The following is a 27,712-nucleotide window of genomic DNA, read 5'->3' as shown; positions in this document are numbered from 1 at the left end:
GTGACATGGGTGGAGGAGGATCGGCCATATCCTGATCATCCAGAGAGGTTTGACTACTATCGTCAGCTGCTGTGTAGAGATGGTCTGACTGATCGCTGTTACTGGGAGGTAGAGACGAGAGGAAGGGTTTATGTATCGGTGAGTTACAGAGGAATCAGGAGGAGAGGATACAGTGCTGACTGTGTGTTTGGATATAATGATCAGTCCTGGAGTCTGTTCTGCTCTGATGTTGGTTACTCTGTCTGTCACAATAACAGAGAAACACCCATATCCTCCTCCTCTGTCTCTGGTAGAGTAGCAGTGTATGTGGACTGTCCTGCTGGCTCTCTGTCCTTCTACACAGTCTCCTCTGACTCACTGATCCACCTCTACACCTTCAACACCACATTCACTCAGCCTCTCTATCCTGGGTTTGGGTTCTACTCTCCTGGTGACACAGTGTCTCTGTGTTGTGTGTAGGACGGAGAGTCTCCTCCTTTTTCTCACTGCTGATCAGTTGAGTCTGTACAGGATCACACTTACAGAAATAGTTCATCTTATTGGGCCTCATTCACCAACTGTTCTTACGAAGAAATGTGTTCTTAAACCCTTCTTACGAATTTTTTACGAAGATTCTGGCATTCACTAATGTTTTCTTAACTTGGATTTGTTCTTAGCTAAGAACTAAATCTACGAACACTGAAAAGCACTCTTACGCACATTTGAGTGATGACAATTTGCTCCAAATGATTGCTTACTGCATTTTATTTAATTCTACAGTCGTTTACAATGATAGTATTGTACTCTAATGTATTTCTGATCATTTGTTGAAAAATAAATCATATTATGCAAAAAAAACACTAACACTGCAATTTACATCAGCAATTAAACTGATTAAATCCTGCGTTATTTGGTGATTGATCGCTATTTATAGGGCCAAAATGCAGTGGTAGAATGTAACAAAGTACAAATTCGTCATAACTGTACTTAAGTACATTTTTCACATATCTGTACTTTACTTAAGTAGACTCAATAGTGCATAGCCTACTTTTTACTGTTACATTTTGCAGCAATTATCAATACTTTCTACTCCACTACATTTCTACAATGTTCCGTTACATTTTCTGATCAGTTTCCCTCTGCCAAAACGTCTTCCTGACCGTAACACGTTTGTCTCACCAGTGAAGTTTGGTTGCCATAGATACTGTATATATGGGGCACCGCTGATCCGGCAAAAGTTAAAATGAAAACGTTTGTTTTTATTATTCCCGTTTTTAAAACATAGTTGCCTCTCATCATCGTTTACTCCTCCGCCAGGCTGTGTAAAATGCGTTCATATCTTATTTATTTTTGACCTCTTCACGTCATCAATGTCCTATTAGTACTTTTACTGCAGTATAACGTCATCAATGTGCTATTACTACTTTTACTGCAGTAACATGTCATCAATGTGTTATTAGTACTTTTAATGCAGTAACATGTCATCAATGTGCTATTAGTACTTTTACTGCAGTAACATGTCATCAATGTGTTATTAATACTTTTACTGCAGTAACATGTCATCAATGTGCTATTAGTACTTTTACTGCAGTAACATGTCATCAATGTACTATTAGTACTATTACTGCAGTAACATGTCATCAATGTGCTAGTAGTACTTTTACTGCAGTAACGTGTCATCAATGTGCTATTAGTACTTTTACTGCAGTAACACGTCATCCATGTGCTATTAGTACTTTTACTGCAGTAAAACGTCATCAATGTGCTATTAGTACTTTTACTGCAGTAACACATCATCAATGTACTATTAGTACTTTTACTGCAGTAACACGTCATCAATGTACTATTAGTACTTTTACTGCAGTAACACGTCATCAATGTGCTATTAGTACTTTTACTGCAGTAACACGTCATCAATGTACTATTAGTACTTTTACTGCAGTAACACGTCACCAATGTGCTATTAGTACTTTTACTGTAGTAACATGTCACCAATGTGTTATTAGTACTTTTACTGCAGTAACATGTCATCAATGTGCTGTTAGTACTTTTACTGCAGTAACGTGTCATCAATGTGTTATTAGTACTTTTACTGCAGTAACACGTCATCTATGTGCTATTAGTACTTTTACTGCAGTAACACGTCACCAATGTGCTATTAGTACTTTTACTGCAGTAACACGTCACCAATGTACTATTAGTACTTTTACTGCAGTATCACGTCATCAATGTGCTATTAGTACTTTTACTGCAGTAATGTGTCATCAATGTGCTATTAATACTTTTACTGCAGTAACGTGTCACCAATGTGCTAGTAGTACTTTTACTGCAGTAACATGTCATCAATGTGCTGATAGTACTTTTACTGCAGTAACATGTCATCAATGTGTAATTAGTACTTTTACTGCAGTAACATGTCATCACTGTGCTATTAGTACTTTTACTGCAGTAACATGTCACCAATGTGTTATTAGTACTTTTACTTACTGTAATATCGTCATCAATGTGCTATTAGTACTTTTACTGCAGTAACATCGTCATCAATGTGCTATTAGTAGTTTTACTGCAGTAACACGTCATCAATGTACTATTATTACTTTTACTGCAGTAACACGTCATCAATGTGCTATTAGTACTTTTACTTCAGTAACACGTCATCAATGTACTATTAGTACTTTTACTGCAGTAACACGTCACCAATGTGCTATTAGTACTTTTACTGCAGTAACTTGTCACCAATGTGTTATTAGTACTTTTACTGCAGTAACATGTCATCAATGTGCTGTTAGTACTTTTACTGCAGTAACGGTAACACTTTACAATAAGGGTACATTAATAAGCATTAGTTAATGCATTAATAAGCATTAACTAACGGTTATTAAGGGTTGAATAAATTGTCTAATAAACATTTATTAACAATGCTCATGTTAACTAAGGTATTAGTTGATGCATTATTTACCATTAGTTGATGCATTAACTAACTGTTAATCACAGTTAACATACATGGGACTTCACACTTGGCTGGTGTGTACCGGTCCAAAGGGGAATCCACCCGGAGCCTGTGGGATGTCCATAGTGGGAGACCAGTCTTCAGGGCCACCATGTCCCACAAACCATTTGAAATGATAAGCGCCAGTTTACAGCAAATGCAGGAGACAATGTTTTTATTCAAGCACGTCTTCAAAGACACATGAAATGCATCCTTCAAAAGAGGCCTTTTTTCAGCCCTAAAATGATCATTGCTTGCTTACAGGTTCACACACACACACACACACACACACACACACACACACACACACACACACACACACACAAACAAAAAAAAAAAAAAAAAAAAAAAAAAACACACACACACACACACACACACACACACACACATACAGCTCCATAATATAACTATAATTTCCACGAGGGCCTACAAGGGCAAAATGGTTGAATCTGGTGAAATACTGTAAAAATGTCAAATATGACTAGTTTTCTTCCAAATGAAATGCTGACATTACAGAATGCATGGTTTTATACTGTAAAGGCAGTGAGACAAAAACGTGTGGTTATAATGGAAGTCAATGGGGCCATTTTGCCCGAAGGTGTCCAAAGGGAGTATCTGGAATTACATAAAAAATACTAATGCAATCAAATCAGTTTTGTTGCTTATCTTTGACATATCCAAGCCTCTAATCCCCACCAAAGCCCCATTCCCCTATGATTTATTTTATGGAAAATAATTAATGTTTTGTTGGGTTTTTCATAAATAATTGTTACTTCAAAGATTTAAAACTGGCATTTAAAGGGTTAAAATCCAGAAAATTATTAAACTTTTGGTAGTTTTGAGCAATTTACAAGTTGTTTAAGTGATTTATGAAAAAAAAGCAGAAAAAAATATTGATATATGATGATTTAATATCAGTTTTTTGGACATGTACATTTTTGCCTCGAAGGTGTCCAAAGGGAGTATCTGGAACTATGTAAAAAATACTAATGCAATCAAATTAATTTTGTTGCTTATCTTTGACATATCCAAGCCTCTAATCACCACCAAAGCCCCATCTAGATATTATTCATTATCTGGGAAAAAAAATAATTTTTTGTGTTTTTTGTAATAAAAAATGAAATACTTCAAATACATAAACTGGCATTTAAAGGGTTAAAATCCTGAAAATGATTGAATGTTTGGTAGTTTTGATTAGGTTACAAGTTGTTTAAGTGATTTATGAAAAAAAAGCAGAAACAAATATTGATATATGATGATTTAATAACAGTTTTTGTGTGCGTGGACATTTTTGCCTCGAAGGTGTCGAGAGTAAGTTTTTTTAAGGAGGGCATGAGGGTTAAAAACAGTTAATTAAGGTGTCTATTATATCATTAGTAAATGGAATAATAAGCCTTGAATAACTGTTAATAACAGTTAACTGAGGTGTCTATTTAACCATTAGTTAATGCAGTAACAAGCCTTGACCAACTGTTAATAACAGTTAACTAAGGTGTATATTTTGACATTAGGTAATGTACTAAAAAGCCTGAACTGGAAATAAAAGCTAACTAAAGTGTCTAAGTAAAGCCTTAGTTGATGTTGATGAAGGTATTTCCTAATATTACTAGGTGGGTGATGAAGATTTTTGATAGCATGTGTGTCTTGAGGTTCATGGCCAAGCCATGTCATTATGAGAAAACTTTTTTTTATTGTTTATTTACGGGTCATGGTTTTTCACATACCTTTGTCCACTATATTTGTCCATCCTCCAACATATGACTTACTTTTGGTAGAGGGTGAGATCAGGGAAAATACTCCATAGTCTCCATGCAGAGATTTGCTTTTTCCTTGGTCTTCATATAGACATTAACCTTGTGCATGCTATATAAGCATTACTTAACCTTAAATGGTCACTTAATTAACGTGTAACAATGCTGAACAAGCCTCACTAACCATCAATAAACAGTTATTAATCCTCTTTGGTAGACTTATTGTAAAGTAGAGAACATATGCACCTTAACTAACACTTAATTAATTTGTAACAATACTGAATAAGCCTTAATAAACCATCAATAAACAGTTATTAATGCTCTTTGGTAGACTTATTGTAAAGTGGAGAACATATGCACCTTTATTAATACTTAATTAATGTGTAACAATACTGAATAAGCCTTTCCTAACCATCAATAAACAGTTATTAATGCTCTTTGGTAGACTTATTGTAAAGTGGAGAACATATGCACTTTTATTAATACTTAATTAATGTGTAACAATGCTGAACAAGCTTTACCTAACCATTAATAAACAGTTATTAATGCTCTTTGGTAGACTTATTGTAAAGTAGAGGACATATGCACCTTAACTAATACTTAATTAATGTGTAATAATACTGAATAAGCCTTAATAAACCATCAATAAACAGTTATTAATGCTCTTTGGTAGACTTATTGTAAAGTGGAGAACATATGCACCTTTATTAATACTTAATTAATGTGTAACAATGCTGAACAAGCTTTACCTAACCATCAATAAACAGTTATTAATGCTCTTTGGTAGACTTTTTGTAAAGTAGAGAACATATGCACCTTAACTAACACTTAATTAATGTGTAACAATATTGAATAAGCCTTACTAAACCATCACTAAACAGTTATAAATGCTCTTTGGTAGACTTATTGTAAAGTTGAGAGCATATGCACCTTAACTAACACTTAATTTAGTATTTAACAATACTGAACAAGCCTGACTAAACCATAACTAAACAGTTAGTAATGCTCTTTGGTAGACTTATTGTAAAGTAGAGAATATATACACCTTAAATAACACTTAATTAATGTATAACAATACTGAACAAGCCTAACTAAACCATAACTAAACAGTTATGAATGCTCTTTGATAGACTTACTGTAAAGTTAAGAACATATGCACCTTAACTTACACTTGATAAATGCATAAGAGTGCTGAATAATCATTACTAAACAATGATTCATAGTTTATTAATACTCTTTGACTTAAACGTCCACACAGCTTTTAAACATTAGTGAAACAATGTCAATGTGAAATCAAATCACAACAACCTTCTGTTATGCACACACATATTCAAAATGTAAACACGGTTTTCATTTGATTCTGAGTCAGTTCTCATATTTCTTTCCACTGAGACTCAGAGCTATAACAGTTTAAATCCTGTATGGAGATTACATTGGAAATTGTCGCGCTCTCGTCATCTTCACTGTCATGTCTTCTGGATAGTTTTCCTCTCTTGAAACCTAACAAACCAAGTGGGATATATTAATTTCTTTTAAATGCATGCAAAAGCTACAGACGCAAGAATTGATTGTTCACTATCAACATCAAATCTTTACACATATTGTACAAATGACAACAAAACATGATAGGGCAGCCTTAATGGTACACACTCTACCTAGTGAGTGGTGAGCTGCCTTGACGATCATGATTATTCATTATCTAGATAGTGTCCAGAATATTAATTCATTGATGAATCTGACAGCCAGCAATCACAGCATTCACATGTTTGTTTATATAAATTACAGTATATTATGCACCATAAATAATCATTGTCATAGTGTAGCCTCCCCGGCTGAAAGATGGTCTTCATGGTTGGATGGTTTATTCACTTTCTATGCAGAAATCAACCTAAATAAAAAGCCTAGTACAATATTAAAATGATTCTCCTTTGAACTTTTTTCACATCCAATATACCGTAGTAATTGCATTTCTATCTCTCAAGTTAGCTACACCGTTTCATGTAGCTAAACAGGCTCATTAGCCTGGTAATTAACTGCAGGCTGAAATATGTTGACATGCTAGCTTTACTTGCACATACTCATCTCCAAGTCCGTAAAACTCTTAAACGGTATATCATAAAGTGACTGACAATACAAACGATATAAGAGTAAACACTGACAAACCTTGTTCCTTTATCAGCCAGATGATAAATGAGATAAGCACAGGGGCGCCGCCAGGAATTTTGGGCCCCATGACAAAAAGTCCAATTGGGCCCCCTCTGCGCAGCTTTTGTCACCACATCTCTAGGACCTAACTGTCCCATCAAAAGCTTTACAGAACTCTAATTAAAGGCTTGCAACTGTCTTGCTGCTTGTAGTTCAATACTAGTACTAGCACAATATATTACGGATGATGATTTATACATGCATGCAAGCAGGGGTTAAATTGGAATTAGTTATGTGGAGGGGCTCTCCCTAGGGGGGTCCGGGGACCCCCGGGAAAAAAATTGAAAAATAAACCGTTAAATGGCACTTTCTGGAGAGTTTTGTGCAAAGAAATGGAGAAATTGAGTCTTACATGATATGTGCAAAACTGCAAGGTTAAGAGCCTATACTCTGCATTGTTGTAGTATCAACAGGTATTAGGGCATTTGCATTACTGTTAATCAGTCATCACTTGATTACACATTATATTACCTTGTTATGTTATAAGAAGTTACCCATACAATGTGCCAAACATAATGTGTCACATGAAGAGACAGTGCAGCATATGACAGTAGCAACAGCTGAGAAGATTTGGGTCTGTGGTGACCAGGTCTACCTCACACAAACTTCCTTCTCCCATTTTCTCTCTCCTATTACAACACATACACACACACGTACACACGGCACCGAGTGGGGCTCTCCGATGCTCGGATGCGAGCCGCTGGAGGAGATGCGACAGTGAGGACCGGTTCAACGGCTTGGTCAGCGACATGAACTCGTAGCGGCCCGTGGAGCTCCCGAGCACCGGGCTTCCACCGCTGCGAACAGGGTTTTTAGCTTTAGGAGAAGGCATTCTATCTGTTAATCCTACCGACGGAGACTGTTGTCTATTAGATACGATAGATTTTTTTGTGTTTGTGTGTGTGTGTGCAAGCTTCTCAAATAAATTGCCCTTCATGATGGGAATAATAAAGTCTGTATCTATAGATGTCATTCCATAATTTGAATCTAAATGAATGTATCAAACTGGATTATTTTAATATTGTCTGTATCTTACATGCAGGCTCAGGTAAGCTACTCACAGTTTCCAACTGTCCAGCATCCAGTACAGACAGTAGGTTTTTTATTTTATTTTTTTTATTTTATTTCATAATGATCATGTGATAAAATAATTGTTATTAATGTGTTTGCATTTTTGTCATTAACAAATATTTCATTTTCTTTTTTTGTAATGGTAAAAAGAGCAAGAGAGACAGAGAAATCCCCACATATTCCCTGCAATGATGCTAACAGGCATGTCATTGGACACAATGTTGCTCACCTTCTTCACTGGGACAGGGAGGGGCACAGTTAGGGGGAGACTGGGGTGCTGCTGACTCATCTGTTGTTAAGTCTGCTAAAAGGGGCAGGGACAATGATTTAATATGAATATCTTGCTAAACGTTTCCCTGCACTGATTAAATGGTGATTAAATGTAGGCTAGCACTAGTCTGTAGCTTATTTCACTATGGACATTAAGCCAACAGGTTAATACCACTCACAGACTACAACCACCTTTCTTCCTTTGTCTTTCCTCTCTCTCTATTTTCTCTCTTTCCTTTTTTGAAAACCAGATTTTGATATAACGTTACTGACTGCAACTAAACACCGTCGCTGAGTGCGCTTAGGCAGGACCAAACCATTTCATGCAGATACAGGGGGGTGGTCGGTCAATATGGATGTTTACTTTTTGGTCACTGGGGATATTTAACTTTTACTGCCAAAAACAAGTAAAAACAAAGAGATGGTCAATTTTACTATTATATTTGAAATATATATACTGAATGATGATGGTTTAATAATTTTATATTAGTTTTTACCTATTTTTTGGGGCCCCTGTCAGTCATGGGCCCTTTATTTCTGTCTTATATAGATCCTTTATTTCTGTCTTATATAGATCCTTTATTTCTGTCTTATAGATCCTTTATTTCTGTCTTATAGATCCTCTATTTCTGTCTTATATAGATCCTTTATTTCTGTCTTATATAGATCCTTTATTTCTGTCTTATAGATCCTTTATTTCTGTCTTATATAGATCCTTTATTTCTGTCTTATAGATCCTTTATTTCTGTCTTATATAGATACTTTATTTCTGTCTTATAGATCCTTTATTTCTGTCTTAAAGATGTGTTCAGAATAATAGCAGTCCAACATCACTAACCTCTTAAATCTGTTTGGTAGAAGTGATATTTCTACATGGCAAATAATGCACTAGTACTAAGTGTTGTAGAGTCATAGAAAACCAACAGACTCAGTCATGACATGCATGCTACTCATTCTGTGTAATGTAATCTGTAATTGAAAGGGGCATGTTCAGTGCCTGTGTGACCACAAAAAGAGTTTAAAAAGGATCCATTTTGATGTCATGACAGGTCACTGTTTAATAAAGCTGCATTTGATTTGAATTCATCGGATTGGTCGTCATCTTTGACGTGTCCCAACATCATTTCTGAGTCATCACCCGATACAAAAGTGTGAAGGACTCTTGTGTTGAAGATCAGAAAGCTGTCTGCAGCAGTTAGTGTTGGTCCTTCTATTCACTGACAGGACTGATGTGGAGACAACATGACTCAGCTCTTTTATTCTCTAACTAAACCAACAAATATGGAACTGCTTCACTATGAGCTGGCAGTCCTCCAACAGGAACTAGTGTCTCTTCTTTATGATGGAACTTTGGGTTTAAATTCAATACCATGTTAGTAGTGTCCAATCCTAATCAGGACTCTCTACAAATAGAGGAGGTGTAGAACATACTCTCAGCAATCATTTGGTGTGACAGAGGAGAGAACAAACTTCGGACGTCTAAATTCCTGCATTCAGATATATTAGTATGCACAAATTAGTTATAAAATGTAGGTTTCCACAGAACGAAGCGGTACCTCGACGCTCTTCTAAATCTCGTCTTAATCCACATTAAAACCTACACAGGACCACACGGTAGAAGTTTAACTATTTACTTTTACACAAGAAAAAATACAACAGTGCAAAACCCACTTTGTGCAAAACCCACTTCCGAAAAATTCTGCAGAGAGCCAGAGAGAGAAGGTGAGAATGGTAAAGGGAATTGTTGTATGTCAATTATCAAAACATGACTGAATGCATTTAGGCTCCTACAAACATCCTTATTTATTGGAAGGACAACACAAAACTCAGGAGGCAGGTAACACTTAAACATGTAAATATATAGAATATAATGCAGTAAGAAGGTTTTTACATCTTAGTCCACTAACACTCAAACAATTTGATGGACTAATGGATAGTTGATTTAATGGACAGGTCTGTAAAACGAAGACTCATGCAAAAGCTCCACTTTAAATCCTGTTTTTACATTCCATAAACAGGACAGAAAGGTGATTGATTGTCATAATGGAGTATTGTCTCCATTAGAGGACAGAAACATGACATTAGTCCTGGAGTCTTGTCTCCATTAGAGGACAGAAAGATGACATTAGTCCTGGAGTCTTGTCTCCATTAGAGGACAGAAAGGTGACATTAGTCCTGGACTCTTTCCAATGTTCCTGTTCTCCCAGAAAGAGAATGAATGACAGAGCAGGATGAGCAGAGAGCAGAAATCATTCAGTGAAGAGCTTCAGACTTTTTCTGCTTGATAGCTTCTAGTTTCTCCAGCAGCTTCTGTTTCTGGAGATTAAAAAGTGGTCTTCCTCTCTTTCTAACAGGACCCATCAGAGACCAGACCCTGCTGAACCTGAACCTGAGCCCATCTGTGTGTTTATGAAGAGTGTCTGGTCCATTGAGACACCACTACTTTAAAAAAGAAGGAGACCTGTAAGGGACAGGCCAATTAAAATGGAAGAGATGGGAAGGAAGAGGCGAGGACATAAGGAAAGGGAGGAACATATTGAAATAAAGAGACAAAGACTGAGGTGAGTTGTTGTGAAACCTCCAACAAACTAGAAGTAGTGTTGTCTCATTGGGTGTGTGGTCTTCTTGTAGAGGGTCTCTGTGTTTCCAGCCCACTGTAGCCTGTCGTCCAGGTGCACTCTGGGATATGTAGGGTCCTGTTTTCACCTGGTATTAAAATCTGAGATGAGCGATCAGATCATAAGTGGAAAGCTTTAAGTAGAGGTGTGAATCATTGAGATCCGATCACTCAGAGCACATTCTGAGGTAAAGGTGTCACGATTTTGATTTTAAATTGAAATCGATCGAAATTCAGTCACAATCTTGAATATTGAATAAAAAAATGGAATCGTCGATACTGCCACGCCCCCATGCTACGTCCGGTCTTTTTGTCAAGCGGAAAAAAACACACACGTGTTGAAGTGCTGCGAGTCAGTCGACCTCCTGTAACTCAGCTACAGCCAATCAGAAGATAGCAACTGCAGACCCATCGCCAGAACATGAGCCCCCTCTTTCACTCAAGTGTGTGAAAGTGTGGAAGTATTTTGGAGTAATGTTGACAGCCTTCGTATTGTCGACAAAAAAGCCACAGTACAAGCACTGCTATGTGTGTGTACCATACTCTGTGTTTACCATTGCACATTAGCCTAGCAGCTAGCGGATTTTCCTTCTGCTTATATCTTCATCCCAACAAAACCGCACGGTTGAGTTTCAGCCTGCGTGCACGTTTTACCGCCTAAACAGAGCAGCTGATATTGGTTATAGAGAGCAACAAGTTAACGGACTACCGTCCGCTGAGTCTCCCTCTTTGCTGTGTCTGCTAAGCTGCTGTTCTGGCTCGATGGTGTTTTAACCCCAAACTCAGCCTTCAAGACTGCGCTGCGACCGTCATCTTCAACCATAACCATTGCCTAATCCATTGGCATACAGTACAGGCCAAAAGTTTGGACACACCTTCTCATTCAATGTGTTTCTTTATTTTCATGACTATTTACATTGTAGATTCTCACTGAAGGCATCAAATCTATGAATGAACACATATGGAATTATGTACTTAACAAAAAAGTGTGAAATAACTGAAAACATTTCTTATATTTTAGATTCTTCAAAGTAGCCACCCTTTGCTTTTTTTGATAACTCTGCAAACCCTTGGTGTTCTCTCAATGAGCTTCATGAGGTAGTCACCTGAAATGGTTTTACCTTCACAGGTGTGCTTTGTCAGGGTTCATTAGTGGAATTATTTCCCTTATTAATAAAAAAGCAAAGGGTGGCTACTTTGAAGAATCTAAAATATAAGACATGTTTTCAGTTATTTCACACTTTTTTGTTAAGTACATAATTCCATATGTGTTCATTCATAGTTTTGATGCCTTCAGTGAGAATCTACAATGTAAATAGTCATGAAAATAAAAAGGAAACGCATTGAATGAGAAGGTGTGTCCAAACTTTTGGCCTGTACTGTATATAAAATGGACCAATAGACCCCGTTGCTCTGGACGGAGACCAGTGAAGGATATTAGAAGCACTTTTCCGGTGATCACTTTCTTTACTGCACAGCCTCCAATTGAGAGAGACAACGTAAATGTGACGTGAGCAACCTGTCTGAAAGTGTGAAGTCTTCTGGTAGCTGTGCCGAGAGAAATCTCAATCATTCCCAATCTTACAGAGACGGAGAGCGTAGGTATATGTAAAGAGATAACATAGACACAGACTAATTACTGATCACTAACATGCTAGTTAACATTAGTAATTACTGATCACTAACATGCTAGTTAACATTGGTAATTAAACCTAAACAGCTAATGGAAGTCCAAACTGCCTGTGAGCTTCTCCTGTACTATACGGTAATTCCTCTACTGTGTGACAGTAAGTCTCGTGGTTATGAACCAATCGTTAGCCTATTGTTATAAAAGCGTCTGCTACGGAGCCATAATGTGAGGTACAAGGTAATGGAGCCATTTATACATTGTCGTGTTTCTTTAGAAATACACAATGGACAAATAGTCTTTAAACGCTTCAGATGTAAAGTTATTCGCTGTCAAAGTGACGCCAAAATGTATGCTAGTCAGTGGGATGCTAACAGGACGTGATGCATCAAAATGGTGCCATAGGAGGTTTGAGTTCTGAAGCGAAGCTTACCCCCTTGGCCTAATCCTAGTGCCTTCCAGGCAGCGCTGCCTGGAAGACGACATTGGGGGCTTCAAACACCAAACTGTGTGTGGTGCGAAGCGATCTCAGGATTGTCGGTAAACTTTTTTTACTTTATTGACAAATTGTCAAGTTTCCAGTTGACCGAAGATATGGAATTGTTACATTATGTTGTTAATAAATGTTTTAACTTTGAATTTGTAATGTGGTACATTGCGAACAAAGGTCAGATATTATATTGCATACAAGTCTAGTCTAAAAATGGCATAGCAACCTGTGCTTTAAAAATAAATAAAAAAAGAGTAAAAATTGAGAATCAAATTGAGGATTTGGAGAATCGTGACACCACTATTCTGAGGTGGTCTGACCCTTCTTGTATATCCCCGTCTGTCTGCTGCTCTGTGCCCCGCTGTTACCTGGGAAAGGCACCCGCCGGTATACAATCACCTTTATTATTAGTTTAATAAAAACATGCCCAAATTCACCAGAATGTATTACTGTCAACTTTCCTTTTTTATGTCTCCTTTTGGTATTTGTTAGTCTCTCATTGTCAGATCACCACAAGTAAGCAGGCAAACTGAGGTGGTATAAATAGTTTCATTTACTTTATACCATAAAGTAAATGACAACAAAACATTTGTTACAAAACATTTTGTCTATATCCACAACTTTCATTTCTGGGATTGCTCCGTTGCTGCCGAATGTCCCCCATCTTTGGCCAGATGTCCGCCATCTTTGGCCGAATGTCCGTCCCCTTCCTCTGTGTTGAGGTTCTAACCTCTGGTGGATTTGTGAGGACTATGGTTAACTGTCTGTTTGTCTGTCTGTCTAACAGCTAGCTAGACTTTCTGTCCAATCTGAGTTTCTCTTGCACGACTAATGCGACTGTTCCACCAAAACCAGTTCCTTCCTGAGACTATTTAGCAGAGGTACCATGGCTCCATCCAGAGCTTAGCCCCACCCACTATGAATGTGATTGGTTTAAAGAAATGCCAATAAACCAGAGCATGTTTTACTCCCATCCAGGAATGCTGTGTGGACTAGTAAGACACAGAGCTGTGGAGGAGGGTCTGGCTATAAGAGACTACTGAACATGACCCTCAATAAATGTGTTTTTCTATCAGTATCCATCAGAGACCAGACCTTGCTGGACCTGGACCTGAACATGAAACTGATCCTGAAGCTAAAACTAAACCTGATCCTGAACCCAGCTGTGTGTCCTTAAAGAGCGACTGGTCAAATGGTCGCCTCATTAACTTTAAAGGAGAGCAACCCACTGCTGCAAAGAGGTAAGCTGTTAACATAATATTACTGATTCATGTTTTAACTTTTATGTATCCAGAGAAGAACTTTCTTCTTCACATCCATTTATATTCTCACATCTGAAAGTTGTCCAGTTAAACCAGTCTTCAACTCTTGACTTTAGGTAAATAATGGATCTGGTTTGGTCCAATATATTCTCTGGTGTTTTAGCTTTTTAACCCAGTTTTTTGTATTGAACTTCTTTGTTGATCTTGTTTTAGTTTCTGCTTGTATCTATTAGTTTCATTAAAACGGCCCCAAATTCACCAGAATGTATTACTGTCAACTTTCCTTTTTTAAGTCTCCTTTTGGTATTTTAGTCTCTCATTTTCAGATCACCACAAGTAAGCAGGCAAACTGAGGTGGTATACATGGTTTCATTTACTTTATAACATCAGCAACAAAACATTTGTTACAAAACATTTTGTCTATATCCACAACTTTCATTTCTGGGATTGCTCCGTTGCCACCGGATGTCCCCCATCTTTGACCAGATGTCCGTCCCCTTCTTCTGTCTCTGTGTTGGTGTTCTAACCTCTGGTGGATTTGTGAGGACTATGGTTAACTGTCTGTCTGTCTGTCTGCTCCTCAGATCTCTGCAGGGTAAATCCAGACAGCTAGCTAGACTATCTGTCTGTCTGTCTAACAGCTAGCTAGACTATCTGTCCAGTCTGAGTTTTCTGTTGAACGACTAAAACTACTTCTGAACGTCCACATGTTCCACCAGAACAAGTTCCTTCCTGAGACTATTTAGCAGAGGCACCGTGGCTCCGTCTGGAGCTTAGCCCCGCCCACGATGATTGGGATTGGTTTAGAGAAATGCCAATAAACCAGAGCATGTTTTACTCCCATCCAGGAATGCTGTGTGGACTAGTCAGACCTTCCTCCACAGAGCTGTGGAGGAGGGTCTGGCTATAAGAGAATACTGAACATGACCCTCAATAAATGTGTTTTTCTGTCAGTACCCATCAGAGACCAGAGCCTGCTGGACCTGGACCTGGACCTGAACCTAAAACTAAACCTGATCCTGAACCCAGCTGTGTGTCCTTTAAGAGTGACCAGTCACATCAAGGCCTCATTAACGTTAAAGAAGAGCAACCCTCTGCTGCAACGAGGTAAGCTGTTAATAATATAATATTACTAATTCATGTTTTAACTTTTATGTATCCAGTTTTTGGAGTCTATTTTCAGCATCTTTCTTCTTCACATCCATTTATATTCTCAAATATTAAAGTTGTCCAGTTAAACCAGTCTTTAACTCTTGACTTTAGGTAAATATTGGATCTGGTTTGGTCCGATATATTCTCTGGTGTTTTAGCTTTTAAATCCATTTTTTTGTATAGTTTATTGAATTTATTTGTGTTATTTGTCTTGTTATTTGTCTTGTTTTAATTACCGCTTAACTACCGTCTCTCCAGCAGTTTTTGTGTATGAATACTAAAAAGTGAATTTCCATCCCTGTTGGTCTTACTCTCTGTGTAACAGGATCCATCAAAGACCAGACTCTGCTGAACCTGAACCCAGCTGTATGTCCTTCAAGAGTGACCAGTCAAAAGGTCACTATATGAACTTTAAAGGTCAACAACCATCTGCTGAAAAGAGGTAAGCTGTTAATAATATTATCCAGAGAAGTTTTGAAATTCATTTTCAGAATCTTTCTTCTTCACATATATTTATATTCTCACATCTGAAAGCTGTCCAGTAAGACCAGTCTTCAACTATAGATCTCAATTTAATATTGGACCTAGTTTGGTCCATTATTATCTGGTGTTTTAGCCCCATTAAAAAGCATTTTTAAATCTCCCATAGCCATAGGGTAGGCTAAAAATCATGAATGGCAAAATTCTTCCCTAATGTTCTTCTCTAACTGGGAATACCAGAGGGATGGGTGGGATGTTTAGTCCTCAGAGTGTCCCTTCCAGGGTAACTTCATCTGCACATCCCCCCTGGAGAACCAGCGACCCTTGGTAAGTGTTTGTGTCACCTGGGTCAGGACACTATTTGCCATGAGAAGACTTCTGCCATTTGAGTCTGGACACTTAAGGCCAAGTTTCAGTGAGTGGGTTTATGACCAGATTTCTTTTCCCCCATGTCTCCTCACACAAATTGGTCAAAATGCAAAATTCTTCCCAAATGTTGGATCTGTGTTTGCCAGTTGGATGACAGATCAGAAGTCCATAAGGGGAAGCAAAAAAGAAGGGAACCACCATCCAACAGTATCCTCAGTCCAGATCAGCAGTTCTCGTTGACTACAAACAGGCCATCTAAGCTCTTCTTCACCTTCCTAAGTCGGCTGATGGTTTACCTAAATCGTTTTGTGGCAAACAGAAGGTCTTTCACCGTTGACTCCCCAAACTCCTTCTACCTATGAATGTTTGCTTCCATGACCACAGAAGCTGCAGACCTCCTGGCCTCATGATACCAGTCTGCTGCTTCAGGAGTCCTTTAGGCCAACCATGTTGCAGCCCTTGTTTACTTCTTAGTTCTTTCTGTTGATTCACAGTGGGATCAGCAGTACCACCAACACATTAATGTCAGGGAAAATCATCTGACTCAATGTTGTAATCAACACTAGGGTTGTGCCGATGGACGATATCATCGATGTTTTACTGTAACCATCGTCAACTGCCAATTTAGGGGACATCGCCCAACCCTAATCAACACTTTAAGTCACAGGACCTTTACCTTGTGTGTGTCCCTGTGTGGACAGACATGATGTGAGCTAATTCTTCCTGGTTCCTCCACAGAGTGGACCAGGAGAGCTCAGAGGTTCCCAGTGGTCAGTCTGCCCAGCAGCATCAAACACACCTGGACTCCATATTTATGGTCTGTACATGTACAACTACTTTTACATCTATTCTGTTCACAATCATCTCCAAGCTGCACTTTTTAGACCAGTGGATTGTCAGTCTGTCCAACAAGTATCTGATGTTTGCTTCCATGATTTCAGTTTGATTGTGTCATTCATATAATCTTCTGTTCCAGCTGCTCGAGGAGAACATCGTCACTTTTGTGAAGAACGAGCTGAAGAAGATGCAGAAGGTTCTGAGTCCAGATTACCCAGAATACTCAGAATACAGAATAGAGAGTAAGAGGAAGGATGAGAATGAAGAGCAGAGGAGCAGCAGCGAAGCATTTCTGAAGATCACACTGCACTTCCTGAGGAGAATGAAGCAGGACGAGCTGGCTGACCGTCTGCAGAGCAGTAAGAAGATTTCTCTAAAGATTTAATTTGCTGGACTAAGGGGACGTTAACTAATGTCTCCAGAGAAGGGTCAAAGTATGTTCCTGTTTTCTTTACAAAATTAATAAATTATCTTTTTGTTATGTATTCATTCAGGAAGTCCATCAGGAGTTTGTAGACATAAACTCAAATCTAACCTAAACAAGAAGTTCCAGCGTGTGTTTGAGGGGATTGCTAAAGCAGGAAACCCAACCCTTCTGAATCAGATGTTCACAGAGATCTACATCACAAAGGGAGGGACTGCAGAGGTCAATGCTGAACATGAGGTCAGACAGATTGAAACAGCATCCAGGAAACCAGACAAACCAGAAACAACAATCAGACATGAAGACATCTTTAAAACCCCACCTGGAAGAGATGAACCAATCAGAACAGTGATGACAAAGGGAGTGGCTGGCATTGGGAAAACAGTCTTAACACAGAAGTTCACTCTGGACTGGGCTGAAGGCAAAGCCAACCAGGACATCCAGTTCACATTTCCATTCACCTTCAGAGAGCTGAATGTGCTGAAAGAGAGAAATTACAGCTTGGTGGAACTTGTTCATCACTTCTTTAGTGAAACCAAAGAAGCAGGAATCTGCAGATTTCAAGAGTTCCCGGTTGTGTTCATCTTTGACGGTCTGGATGAGTGTCGACTTCCTCTGGACTTCCTCAACACTAAAATCCTGACTGATGTTACAAAGTCCACCTCAGTGGGTGTGCTGCTGACAAACCTCATTCGGGGGAATCTGCTTCCCTCTGCTCGCCTCTGGATAACCACACGACCTGCAGCAGCCAATCAGATCCCTCCTGGGTGTGTTGACATGGTGACAGAGGTCAGAGGGTTCACTGACCCACAGAAGGAGGAGTACTTCAGGAAGAGATTCAAAGATGAGGAGCAGGCCAGCAGAATCATCTCCCACATCAAGACATCATGCAGCCTCCATATCATGTGTCACATCCCAGTCTTCTGCTGGATCACTGCTACAGTTCTGGAGGACATGTTGAAGACCAGAGAGGGAGGAGAGCTGCCCAAGACCCTGACTGAGATGTACATCCACTTCCTGGTGGTTCAGACCAAAGTAAAGAACATCAAGTATGATGGAGGAGCTGAGACAGATCCACACTGGAGTGAAGAGAGCAGGACGATAATGGAGTCTCTGGGAAAACTGGCTTTTGAGCAGCTGCAGAAAGGCAACCTGATCTTCTATGAATCAGACCTAACAGAGTGTGGCATCGATATCAGAGCAGCCTCAGTGTACTCAGGAGTGTTCACACAGATCTTTAAAGAGGAGAGAGGATTGTACCAGGACAAGGTGTTCTGCTTCATCCATCTGAGTGTTCAGGAGTTTCTGGCTGCTCTTCATGTCCATCTGACGTTCACCAACTCTGGAGTCAACCTGCTGTCAGAAGAACAAACAACATCAACACAGATCTACCAGGGACATACAATCCATAAACCTGTTGAGACACATTTCTACCAGGCAAAAGCAATGTATCCTCTATCTGCAGAGACACGTTTCTACCAGAGTGCTGTGGACAAGACCACCTCTGGAGTCAACCTGCTGTCAGAAGAACAAACAACATCAACACAGTTGTACCAGAGTGCTGTGGACGAGGCCTTACAGAGTCCAAATGGACACCTGGACTTGTTCCTCCGCTTCCTCCTGGGTCTTTCACTGCAGACCAATCAGAATCTCCTACGAGGCCTGATGACACAGACAGGAAGGAGCTCAGAGACCAATCAGGAAACAGTCAAATACATCAAGAAGAAGATCAATGGGGAAGAGAAGATGGATGAGAATCAGTCTGCAGAGAGAAGCATCAATCTGTTCCACTGTCTGAATGAACTGAATGATCATTCTCTAGTGGAGGAGATCCAAAAGTCCCTGAAATCAGGACATCTATCCACAGATAAACTGTCTCCTGCTCAGTGGTCAGCTCTGGTCTTCATCTTACTGTCATCAGAAGAAGATTTGGATGTGTTTGACCTGAAGAAATACTCTGCATCAGAGGAGACTCTTCTGAGGCTGCTGCCAGTGGTCAGAGCCTCCAACAAAGCTCTGTAAGTGTGATTTATTTATCAATAAATACTCTATCTTTCAACAGAAGTTGAATATAAATACCTTGTTTCCTTCCTGTTGTCTCTCCAGACTGAGTGGCTGTAACCTGTCAGAGAGAAGCTGTGAAGCTCTGTCCTCAGTTCTCAGCTCCCAGTCCTCTTGTCTGAGAGAGCTGGACCTGAGTAACAACAAACAGGAGGATTCAGGAGGGAAGCTGATCTCTGTTGGACTGAAGAGTCCACACTGTAAACTGGAGACTCTCAGGTCAGAACAAGTTACTGTTTGTCTTTAATTTGAGATATTTCCATAAACTTTAAGCTTCATTTAATTTTAACAGCCCTTCTCATGTTAGGACTTAAATTTTACAATTTCGGAAAATCTTTTAATGTTTCCAAAGCATTTTGTTTTTATTTATAATCACACGTCATAAAGCATGAACTATGAATTGTGGCTGAGATTCTAGAAATCATTCATATCTTAATTTCATGTGACTTTGATTCCTTATTCAGTCTTGATTACAGTGCCTTGCAAAAATATTCACCCCCTTGGCTTTTTACCTATTTTGTTACATTACAGCCTTTAGTTCAATGTTTTTTAATCAGAATTTTATGTGATGAATCAGAACACAATAGTCTAAGTTGGTGAAGTGAAATGAGAAAAATATATACATAAAACTATTTTGTAGAAATAAAAAACAGAAAAAGTAAATGTGCATAACTATTCAGTTAACTATTAATTAACTATACTGGACTTTTGTTTATTCCTGATTATACAACAAGTAGATCCAACCAGACAATCTGATTGGTCAACTAGACATTTAGAACTACTCAAATCAGCTTGACAGCACACCCAGAGCCATTTGAGCACACCTGGTGCATCACTTAAAATATTAATCCGCCATTTCCATGGCAACATTGTATCTTCAGGGCTGAATCAATAACACAGTAACGTTAGCCTACAACATTGATACATGGGATCATTTTGTTGTTAACTTTCATTTATATGGAGGACTTAGTTTTGATGAATGGTTGGAAGAGGATGAGTAGTGAATCATTGGATGAAATTACATTTTTACAAACCTCTGGAGTTAACTGTTACTCGACTAGTTTGGATCACATCAGCTGTTGGATCACATCGGTTGTTTGGATCACATTTGCTGTTTGGATCACATTTGCTGTTTGGATCACATTTGCTGTTTGGATCATATCAGCTGTTAGCAACGTTAGCTTAAGATGACTGGCTGACTAACGTTTAACAGGGAGGGACTACAAATCCTCTCTGTTGCTTTTATTTGTTTTGAGAGCGAATTTCCCCACAATATGAATACAGTTTGATTATAACTTTTATTTAGTTAGAAACCATTGTTGTATAATCGCCTTATTACATGAGAGGGTTAGATTTAACATCATCATATTATCACTTCAGTCATGCTTACGAACCTCGCCGCAAGCGCCTCGGTCCTAGCCACATCACAAAATTATTAATAATATGTCGTAAAGCACGAAGAGTAAACTATAGCTGAGATTGAGAACCTCATTTTAAAAGAAATCTTATGGGAATATGAATACTGGATGTTTTTTTACTTCTCATTCAGTCACAATTAGTTATCATGTTTCCAACATGTTTAGAAAATGGATTTTATATTGGCTATCACCAAAAGTCCAGACTGTACATTTAAACTCAAATGTTATGTCTTCTTCATTTCCATCCCAACAAAGCTCTTTAAGTGTGATTTATTCATCAATAAATATTCTATCTTTAATAACTTGTTTCCTTCCTGTTGTCTCTCCAGACTGAGTGGCTGTAATCTGTCAGAGAGAAGCTGTGAAGCTCTGTCCTCAGTTCTCAGCTCCCAGTCCTCTAGTCTGAGAGAGCTGGACCTGAGTAACAACAACCTGCAGGATTCAGGAGTGAAGCTGATCTCTGATGGACTAAAGAGTCCACACTGCACACTGGAGACACTCAGGTCAGGAATCATTAACCTATTCAACTGATGACCATTAAACCTCTGATTAACCTTAGTTGATAAACAGCTAACATGTATCTTTCTGTCTGCTGATACGATGAACTTCGGCAGTACTTATTAGACTCAGAGAATTACTTTACATGAGGGTGTTTCATAATTTGCTTTTGTTGTTGAATAATTAAATACCACAGATGATTTTAAAGATTTATTCTATATCTGGACCAAAATGTACCTGGACACCAAACAAACATAAAGCAAACACATGCCTCCACTTGCCGACAGAGGGTTCATGTGTGTAGTTCTGTGTGTTTGCAGTCTGTCGGGCTGTCTGATCTCAGAGGAAGGCTGTTCTTCTCTGGTCTCAGCTCTGAGCTCCAACCCCTCCCATCTGAGAGAGCTGGACCTGAGCTACAATCATCCAGGAGACTCAGGAGTGAAGCTACTGTCAGCGGGACTGGAGGATCCTCTCTGGAGACTGGACACTCTCAGGTACAAACACTGATGAACAAAAAGGAGATATTTATGTAGGACGTTTTAAAGGAGAACATCTCCAGGAACTAAAATGATAACTTCCTATCTGCCTGAGCTTGTCGTATATGACAAAAAATAGCGAAAAACAGCATCTCCGAATCATATTTTTAATAATTTTACAGCAATAAGAGGTAGAGACTTACCGTCTTTTCCAGCTAAAAGCTAACACTCTGGCCGTCACAGGGGTGTATTTGGGGTCTTTGTAGCCCCTACAGGAGGTTTTCTATTTTGCCTGGAATGTGTGCCTTTATTCGGGGTATTTGAGCAATAAATCCAAACTCTTACTTCCAAGATAGATCCACTTTATGTCCATAATTTATGAATTTTCGGCCGCCGATCGCCGCTAGTTCTGATGCTAACCATCCGTTTTGTTTCCCATGATGCTTTGGGAGATGCTTGTTTTTTTCTTGTAAACCAATGGAAGGCAGGTCCGTCACACATTAGGCTCATATATGGCCATAAATACATCATCCAAGGGACAACAAAGATTGTTTATTGTGAAGAGAGATCACTCTCAAAGTCAGAATAGTAAGATGTGACCAAAGATTGTCTATCACTGTTCTACAGAGAAGAATGACATCATCATTTTGATCTGGATGACTGCAAATATATAGAACTGTTTTAGACAACACAAATGCTTGTGTAGTATTGCTGTGTGTGTGATATTGACATTATTATTTTGAGTATTGAGTATAATGTAAATATTTTGTCAACTGCATGTTATGTTTATTTTTTCACTGCTTAACTCCCAAGATATATGAGAAGTGTTTTAGACAGGAGATTGGCTTAGCTTTTATTGCTGTGTGTGTGATATCAATACATATCTGTGAGATTCAATTTCATATTAATAATATTTTCTTTATGGTCCCACAACCTTGTTTTTAAATTTAATTGACCTCACTGCAGCACAAATATTCTAATAGCCCAGTTTGTCCTGAAAAAACTGATGTTTATACAGTACAGGCCAAAAGTTTGGACACACCTTCTCATTCAATGCGTTTCCTTTATTTTCATGACTATTTACATTGTAGATTCTCACTGAAGGCATCAAAACTATGAATGAACACATATGGAATTATGTACTTAACAAAAAAGTGTGAAATAACTGAAAACATGTCTTATATTTTAGATTCCTCAAAGTAGCCACCCTTTGCTTTTTTTGATAACTCTGCAAACCCTTGGTGTTCTCTCAATGAGCTTCATGAGGTAGTCACTTGAAATGATAATAATAATAAAAAAAGCAAAAGATGCAGAAATAACTGGTAGGTTTGTGGAATCAAGTTACCACTGGTAATGTAGAAACGAACTGGCGCTGGAGAGGTGAACAGCCTGGAGAGATAACTGCTGGTTGATTGATGGAATGAGCTGCAGCTGGTTGGAACAGAGCAGGAGAGACTGGCCACTCCCCTTGACCTTGATCCTCTGGGAGAACTGCCACAGCAGGTGGAGACAGACACAGACAACAAACACAAGGAAAAAGGGAAGAGGAAAACAGAGCTGGCTCATAACAATTAGAATCTATAAGGATAATGATCTCACAATCGCTCGCTGGTTTTATTTTGCTCTCCAGATGTTTTAGGCTTGTTGGTAGTGGCCTCTCTATGGGGGTCTGTGGTGGAGGGGATGGGCATTACTGCAGGTTGTTGTGATGGTCTGGTCTTAGTTAGGTTGGAGGTGGATGGCTGTGGTTCAGGTTGACGGGGGCTGTTGATGCTGATGGAGGGTTGTGGTTGGTGTTGGCAGGCTCTCAGACAGTGGAGCTGCTCCTTGAGGCTGAGGATGGTTTGCTCTCTCCGGTTCAGCTCCTCTTATAGCAGTGAGATCTCTGCCCATGGCCTGTCTGTCCTGCTGTATCTCCTCTCTTACAGCAGTGGGATCTCTGTCCATGGCCTGTCTCTCCTGCTGTATCTCCTCTCTTACAGCAGTGAGATCTCTGTCCATGACCTGTCTGTCCTGCTGTATCTCCTCTCTTATAGCAGTGAGACCTCTGCCCATGGCCTGTCTGTCCTGCTGTATCTCCTCTCTTATAGCAGTGAGATCTCTGTCCATGACCTGTCTGTCCTGCTGTAGCTCCTGGACCTCTCCTCTTAGCTCCTGTATGGAGGCCTTCATCTCGTTCCTCACCTGGCTGATCTGGTCTCTTAGCCGCTGTGTGGATTCAGTGGTCTGTTTAGAAAGCAGTAGCTCCTTCAGTTCCACCAGCTCTACTTCTTGCAGAGACAGACTCTCTCTCATCTGGGACACTCTGCTGTCCAGTTGACTGCTGTGCCTGGACGGTCTCCTAAAGGCTGATCCTCTTCCAGCTCTTCCCCTGGTAGCTGCTCTGTGGGGTTGATGAAGCGCTTCTCCTCACTGCTGATCTTCTCCTGTCTCTGTTTCTCAGTCTCTGCCAGAGCTTGATGGTATTGAAGTCCTCTTGGACAGAGCTGAAACTGGCCTCATTGCCTTGGAACATGATGGTCCCGTTGTGGTAGACATTGACAGTGAGAGGTGGGCTGTCCTTGTCTTCATCTTCGATGACTATTTTTCTCCCACTGCATATGCCTCTCTTCTTATGATGGTCATAGTGGGCACCGATAGCTTTATGCCATGCATCAGTACTGTCTGTGTACATTACATTACATGTCATTTAGCTGACGCTTTTATCCAAAGTGACATAGAATTAAGTGCTTTCAACTGTGAAGGTTCAAACTCCAGACAACAAGTAGTAAGTGCCATAACATTAGCTTTAAATAAGCAAAGCTACGAAGAGACATATGAAAGTGCAGGTTCAGGAAGTTCAGAAGAGATGTGTTTTTAGCCTTCGGTGGAAGATGTGTAGGCTTTCGGCCATCCTGATGTCGATGCGAAGCTCGTTCCACCATTTGGGAGCCAGGACAGTGAACAGTCGGGATTTCGTTGAGTGATTAGTTCTCCCTCGCTGTGGGGGGGCAGCAAGCAGTTTGGCTGATACAGAGCAGAGTGGGGGGGTTGGCCCTGTATGTAAGTACCAGTGTCTTGAATAGGTTACTAATTCCTCCTGTGGGACATATGTCTGCAGTCAGAGCCTCTGGGTTTTCACTGAGTTGTTTGTTTGTAAGCTTTCTTAGCCTGTGTACTTTACATTTCTTTGGGGTAGCCAATCACAAGGAGGCAGGGCTGTCTCCCAGGAGATCCCAACATTGGTTCAGTTCCTAACTGACACTCTGCTGCTGCTGCTGCTCTGCTGCTACTTAGCATGCTATGTTAACTTAGCACAGGTAGCACAGGCTAGTCTTCGTTTCTTGAGGTACAAATTACAAATTAAACTATTGTGGATATGAAGGAAGCTTATCTTACTACTCTACTACAGCTTCTCTTGAGTCTGAAGGAGACAGTGCTAGCCTTCGGTGGGTTTTCCTTTTGTTTGGAGCCTTTTGGGCCTTAGCTTAGTGTAGCATAGCCTTCTTGGTCCTCTTTTCTGTACTTAGCTGTTGTTAGGCTGTTGTTAGCAGGGTTAGCTGTTGTTAGCAGGGTTAGCAGGGTTAGCTGTTGTTAGCAGGGTTAGCTATTGTTAGCAGGGTTAGCTGTCGTTAGCAGGGTTAGCTGTTCGTAGCAGGGTTAGCTGTTGTTAGCAGAGTTAGCTGTTGTTAGCAGGGTTAGCTGTCGTGTTAGCAGGGTTAGCTGTTGTTAGCAGAGTTAGCTGTTGTTAGCAGGGTTAGCTGTTGATAGCATGGTTAGCTGTTGTTAGCAGGGTTAGCTGTCGTGTTAGCAGGGTTAACTGTTAGCAGAGTTAGCTGTTGTTAGCAGGGTTAGCTGTCATGTTAGAAGAGTTAGCTGTTGTTTGCAGGGTTAGCTGTTGTTAGCAGAGTTAGCTGTTGTTAGCAGGGTTAGCTGTTGTTAGCACTTCTCTAGCCTTATTAAATCGTTTCCTTGGTAAGTTTAGTAGGTTTATCTCAGTTTAAAACTATTTAATTGTCATTTCTGTAGGAGCTTCAATAAAACATGTCTTCTCTCTCTCTTCGTCTCTCCCTCTCTCTCTCTCCCTCTCTCTCCGTCTCTCTCTCCATCTCTCTCTCTCTCCCTCTCTCTCTCCCTCTCTCTCTCTCTCTCTCTCTCTCCCCCTCTCTCTCGCCCCAATTTGAGAGTGATGTAATGCCCCCCCATTTAAGAGTGCCCATTTGAGGTGATGTAATGCCCCCATGTGAGAGTGATGTAATGCCCCCATGTGAGAGTGATGTAATGCCCCCCCATTTGAGAGTGATGTAATGCCCTCCCCCATGTGAGAGTGATGTAATGCCCCCATTTTAGAGGTGATGTAATGCCCCCACCATGTGAGAGTGATGTAATGCCCCCATTTGAGAGTGATGTAATGCCCCCCATTTGAGAGTGATGTAATGCCCCCCATGTGAGAGTGATGTAATGCCCCCATGTGAGAGTGATGTAATGCTCCCCCATGTGAGAGTGATGTAATGCTCCCCCCATTTGAGAGTGATGTAATGCTCCCCCCATTTGAGAGTGATGTAATGCCCCCCATTTGAGAGAGTGATGTAGCCCCCCATGTGAGAGTGATGGAATGCCCCCCATGTGAGGAGTGATGTAATGCCCCCCTGTCGTGAGATTGAGTATAATGCCCCCTTCTCCTTTCAGGGTGGAGCCTGCTGGAGTCAGATGGTTGACACCAGGTCTGAGGAAGTGTAAGTCTGTTTTTAATTTCATTTATCAAACTGTGACATCACTCATCCAACCCTCTGATGTCATCATCAGAGTGCTGATTGGTTAATAACTGCAGCTGTGTTGTGTCTCCTTCTCTCCGTCAGATTCCTGTGAACTCACACTGGACACAAACACAGTGAACAGAAAACTCAAACTGTCTGACAACAACAGGAAGGTGACATTAGTGAAGGAGTATCAGCCATATCCTGATCATCCAGAGAGGTTTGAGATCTGGGATCAGCTGCTGTGTAGAGATGGTCTGACTGGTCGCTGTTACTGGGAGGTAGAGACGAGAGGAACTGTTGAGATATCAGTGAGTTACAGAGGAATCAGGAGGAGAGGAGTCAGTGGTGACTGTGAGTTTGGATTTAATGATCAGTCCTGGAGTCTGAGGTGCTCTTATGGTGGTTACGGTGTCTGGCACAATAACAGAAGAACATCCATCTCCTCCTCCTCTTCTATCTCTGGTAGAGTAGCAGTGTATGTGGACTGTCCTGCTGGCTCTCTGTTCTTCTACACAGTCTCCTCTGACTCACTGATCCACCTCCACACCTTCAACACCACATTCACTCAGACTCTCTATCCTGGGTTTGGGTTCTGGTATACTGGTGCCTCAGTGTCTCTGTGTCCTCTGTAGGACGGAGAGTCTCCTCCTGTTTCTCACTGCTGATCAGTTGAGTCTGTACAGGATCACACTTACAGAAATATTTCGGCTTATTGTTATGAACTAATGAATGAACTTTGTATAAAATAATCCAGAATGATTGAACAGATTCCTGGTGAACGTTGTAAACTTCTTTAAAGATGGAAGCTGTGATCATCAAATTGTAGAAATGCCGTTGACTTGTGTCATGTTTAGTTTTGAATTCTGTCTCTTTTCACAATAAAAGCATAAAGTTGCTGTGATGTTTGTGGTCTTTCACAATAAAAGCATCAAGTTACTGTGATGTGTTTGTGGTCTTTCTGTTGAACTTTTACACACAATACTTGTATAAATAGTAC

At 39.9% G+C, this 27,712-nt stretch overlaps 1 protein-coding gene across 1 annotated transcript; it reads left to right on the top strand.

Annotated features, from left to right (window-relative positions):
- The first annotated feature begins 24 nt into the window (after positions 1-24).
- On the top strand, positions 25-27,609 carry LOC120554644 (protein NLRC3-like). The gene is made up of 12 exons (XM_039793665.1): positions 25-47; positions 10,620-10,826; positions 14,076-14,240; positions 15,216-15,368; positions 15,739-15,855; positions 17,001-17,079; positions 17,239-17,458; positions 17,594-19,541; positions 21,332-21,505; positions 21,821-21,994; positions 26,645-26,691; positions 26,815-27,609. The coding sequence occupies exons 2-12, from the start codon at positions 10,750-10,752 to the stop codon at positions 27,345-27,347; spliced, it is 3,687 nt and encodes a 1,228-aa protein (XP_039649599.1). The 5' UTR covers positions 25-47; positions 10,620-10,749; the 3' UTR covers positions 27,348-27,609.
- The last annotated feature ends 103 nt before the right edge of the window (positions 27,610-27,712 follow it).

This window comes from Perca fluviatilis, chromosome 24 (genome assembly GCF_010015445.1).
Source record: "Perca fluviatilis chromosome 24, GENO_Pfluv_1.0, whole genome shotgun sequence".
In the NCBI taxonomy this organism is placed as follows: domain Eukaryota; kingdom Metazoa; phylum Chordata; class Actinopteri; order Perciformes; family Percidae; genus Perca; species Perca fluviatilis.
Note: the sequence above shows the minus strand (reverse complement) of the source record. Positions and strands in the feature narration are given on the sequence as shown.

What these genes read in the sequence shown, in the direction of transcription:
- LOC120554644 (XM_039793665.1), top strand. Translation starts at nt 10,750, where the DNA reads ATGGAAGAGATGGGAAGGAAGAGGCGAGGACATAAGGAAAGGGAGGAA. An exon ending in TGGAGACTGGACACTCTCAG is followed by an intron (nt 21,995 to 26,644) that starts GTACAAACACTG and finishes TTCTCCTTTCAG; the next exon opens with GGTGGAGCCTGCTGGAGTCA. An exon ending in GACACCAGGTCTGAGGAAGT is followed by an intron (nt 26,692 to 26,814) that starts GTAAGTCTGTTT and finishes TCTCTCCGTCAG; the next exon opens with ATTCCTGTGAACTCACACTG.